The sequence below is a fragment of the Stegostoma tigrinum genome, chromosome 3 (assembly GCF_030684315.1).
Source record: "Stegostoma tigrinum isolate sSteTig4 chromosome 3, sSteTig4.hap1, whole genome shotgun sequence".
Lineage (NCBI taxonomy): Eukaryota > Metazoa > Chordata > Chondrichthyes > Orectolobiformes > Stegostomatidae > Stegostoma > Stegostoma tigrinum.
Genome location: NC_081356.1, coordinates 57,954,835 through 57,958,735, shown reverse-complemented (window position 1 = coordinate 57,958,735; position 3,901 = coordinate 57,954,835). Strand labels below are relative to the sequence as shown.

At 43.6% G+C, this 3,901-nt stretch overlaps 1 protein-coding gene across 5 annotated transcripts in view; it reads left to right on the top strand.

The window, feature by feature from the left end:
* The first annotated feature begins 300 nt into the window (after nt 1-300).
* The window catches only part of dapk1 (death-associated protein kinase 1), a 224,049-nt gene continuing 220,448 nt past the window's right edge, over nt 301-3,901 (top strand). For 3 of the 5 annotated variants that reach the window (XM_048527056.2, XM_048527052.2, XM_048527057.2), the window contains exons 1-2: nt 951-1,245; nt 1,761-1,934. In XM_048527056.2, coding sequence (XP_048383013.1) covers nt 1,873-1,934 — 62 coding nt within the window. In that variant the 5' untranslated portion in view covers nt 951-1,245; nt 1,761-1,872. Of the gene's footprint in view, nt 756-950; nt 1,246-1,501; nt 1,520-1,760; nt 1,935-3,901 lie in introns of those variants that run through there. The other 2 variants (XM_048527053.2, XM_048527054.2) reach the window with 2 other exon arrangements.

The following is a 3,901-nucleotide window of genomic DNA, read 5'->3' as shown; positions in this document are numbered from 1 at the left end:
TGTTTCCAGTTATGAATATCTCAGCTATCACCTTGTGAGAATGTGTCTAGTTTGTACCTGAATCGGTTCCTTTTTGAATTCCTCCCATTGCTCATCTATTAATCTTTGACCTCAGTACGCTGGGCCGCGTCGCTATTCAGGTCCACCAGTTCAGTCTTCTCACACCCTTCTCCTTTGCCATAAATATTATAAACCTAATGATATTGTGTTCAAACTAAAGGCAAAAGATATAACGCCGGAAATGTGACTCCACTTATTTCCCTTTTAAACGTCGCAAAGGGGAATCTAGGAGTACAAGTATTTGTACATAACATCGCTGACAGTAATTTCTGCTATAATGTCACTGAAATAATGAGCAATCTTTCAATCTTCTGAAAATTCCGTACATTGTTCCCATTTTTACGAGTGGTGGTAGATTTGTCGGTGGAGTTCATGTTGGGAGAAGACGAACAGCAAAATACTGTGGAATAGTGCGAGAAGCAAACGGTAGAACTCAGAAAAAGAAAGCGTTCCGGAGAGAACGAAGCGTACGCCGAAAGAGGAAATGTGCAAACGCCACAGTGAGAGGGAAGCAGTGAGGTCTTTGCTGTGCGCCGCTCACACCTGGAGAGCTCACACACCTTGTCTGGTGTTTAAGGGTTGCTGACTTAGTTTGCAGAAGGGATTGTGCGTAGAAGCAAGGACGTCGTGTTGTTCAGCGTTTAGAATCAACACAGACCCTGCGAAAGCTGGAGATTACGAGAGAGTGGTGATCTGTGAGTGTCTCAGTAGTGAGCCTTATGAGGGAGCCAGTGAGAGTTGCAGCCTGTTGTTATTGGCTGGGCCGTTCCGGTAACCAGGGCAGCTGCACTTGGTGACGGAAAGCTGGAAGCTGACGGCGCCAGTTCCGGGGGGGGGGGGGGGGGGGGGGGGGAGGTGTGGAGGAGAAGCACAGCTGTAAATTTCCATATTTTATTTTTAAACACCGCCCTCCGGCCTGGGGGGGGTGGGTGTATGGGGAATGCCGTGTTTTAACCCTCCACCCTGTGGGGTGGTCGGTTGCTCCTGCTGTGGAGAGCGGGCTGCACTTACGTTAAGGTGCTCGGATTGTGGTCTGGGTTGATTTTTGGGCGCAAGGCCGAGGCTCGAGCACACTGTGTGCTTTCCTGAGGCACAGAACCCCGCTCCGAGAGGTCACCAATCTCCACAGCCTTCCTCGAGTAACTGGAAGACCTTTACATTTGACAGCGAGTTCTTTCTCGCATTGTAGGTTTTAGTTTACCGAGCGTGAATTTTTTTGTTAAATACGTATACATGTAGATCATTTTTGTTTGAATTCAGATATAGTTGTAAAAAGGAATAAAAAAGGCTTGTTTTGGGAGTGTGATCCACGCTCTGTTTTTATTTTTTAAAAATCTATGTAGGGTTGTTGGTGGTCATATGCTGTTGATTCTCCAGCTCTGGCGTTACTCTGCCTGTATCGGAGAGCAATCACCAACCGGCCCCTTACAAAGATTGAGTTTCGCTGACTTTGTGCACGGTTACTATAGACATGATTTTTTTTGCTCATTTTTGAAGATATATGGAATTAATTCTTTAATTGTGCATCACGCGGAATGCTGCTGATTGCTTTATTCGGGGTGTACTGCAACTCAACGTAATGTAACAACCAGATTTTAAAGAAAAATGTTCAGGAACGCCCATCTATTAGCCCAAATAGCAATCGAATGTTTTTTTTGGTGCAAAAAGGGTAATTTTTAAAAAACTTTTTTCCCGGACAGGCTGGAATGCACTTTGTGTGGCCAGGAATCTGGGAGGGTCACCCGTTTGGATGCTGAAATTAATCACCTTTTATCAGGCTGATTGTGCGCCGGGATGCAGTAACCAGTTACCATGACCGTGTTCAAGCAGGAAAATGTGGACGATTACTATGAAATCGGCGAGGATTTGGGGAGGTGAGTGTTTGGAATTTCAGATCATATCAAGGAATCTGGTGTTTGTGACGAGGTGGCCGGAACAATGGACGAGAACGTTTCCATTTACTGTGTTCTGTCAGGTAGTGAATCCATTTTGTCAGGAGGTGAAGGTGTGAGGCTGGAATTGAGACTAATTTAATATCCCGTCAATCGAGACGCTGAAACAGAAGACTGATTTTTTTTTTGTTTCGGTTAAATTTCCATTAAAACAGCTAGCACCAGACTTGTTCCACTTAGGTTAATGGCAGATACTGTGGGTTTGAGAAGGGCCAAGCCATGGGTGTTGCACATGGTTTGTAGCTTTATTATAGTTCCCATTCAGTTCAGTTATTTCATCATGCAGATATGTTAACGAAGATGATATTTCTGCCGAACTAATATATTTGTAGTTGTGTGAGTGATAATGGGAACTGCAGATGCTGGAGAATCCAAGATAATAAAATGTGAGGCTGGATGAACACAGCAGGCCCAGCAGCATCTCAGGAGCACAAAAGCTGACGTTTCAGGCCTAGACCCTTCATCAGAGAGTTTGTAGTTGTTTTGTTTTCTCTTGGTAGGATCTAAATAGCTTTGAAAATAATGGGGTTAAATGTTTCCTTCATCATTGCTAAGAGGTTTAAAGTTCTGTATTGGCATTTGGAAGATTTATGGGGCTTGACACAATCTTGGTTATCTGAGAACACATAACTTGAATTTAAATAGCATGTAATATCCAAGATACCATGCAGAGACTGCACAAACCACTCAGTGAGACAAACGGGTAGACAACTAGCAACCCGCATCCACGAACACCAGCTAGCAACTAAATGGCACAACCAGACGTCCTTGGTTTCAATACACACAGACGAGAAAAACCACACTTTCAACTGGGACGACACTACTATCATTGGACAAGCCAAACAGGACAGCTGGGGAATTCTTGGAGGCTTGGCATTCATCCAGGGACTCCATCAACAAACGCGTTGAATTAGACCTGATGTACCGACCATTACAATGCACAGCCAGAACCAGCACCAAATGGAAGCAGCAAAAACCAGACCATATAAATTTGAACCGGCACAAGACAACAGCTCTTCACAGAAGGCCCCACAGCACTGAGGATGCCACCTAGTAAGGGGACAAAACGTCTGCTATCAAACCTCCCAACTCGGCGAAAACGTCAACATCTACAACCAGCAATTGAGCTATAAATCTTCACTCAAATCCTGAGTATGTAATAATGCATTTTCTGTAATGCATGTTGCTACAAGGAATAACATTACATAAAATTCCACAAAAAATTGCTCTAGAAATGAGTTTAAGACCACGCTGATCTAGTATGTTACCCTCTTGTCATCCTGTTAGAAGTCTGCATCATTCTGGCATCAACCTGAATTGTCAGTATAGCTCCTAGCTTTTTATCCTACTGTAGACTATCTTCAAAAGCTCCTTCTCCACTTTCTCTTGCATCCTCAATTCCAACATCAGTTTTGAGGTACTCATGGACTTGTTTGTTACTAAGATTGGCAGTGTCCAATTTAGCTATTTTTACCACTTCCATCTTCTTTTTCTCTCCTCCGAGTCTTGCTTGCTGTCAGGTTTCCCTTTGTCCTAACGCTGAATACATGGTTTTATTTTTGTTTATCTATATTCCTTCCACACTCCAAGCTAATCTTGGTTGGAAAACCCACTTTTTGCTCCCTCAACCCTAATCCAACTTGATTACTGAGCACTCGAGCTGAGAAACAAGAAGGTAAGTTTTCTGATATTGCTAATGGTTTGCTGTTTCCAGTCACTGTGCCCATCTTTCAAATCTGCCATTATCACCCTTTCCTTAAAAAGCCAACCTTTGACCCCTGTTTTCTTTCAAGCTCCATCTCCAGCATCCTCTTCTCTTTAGAGCTGTTGAATGTGTTGTAGCCTCCCAAATCAGTACTTATTTTTCACAGGACTCCATATTGGAATCC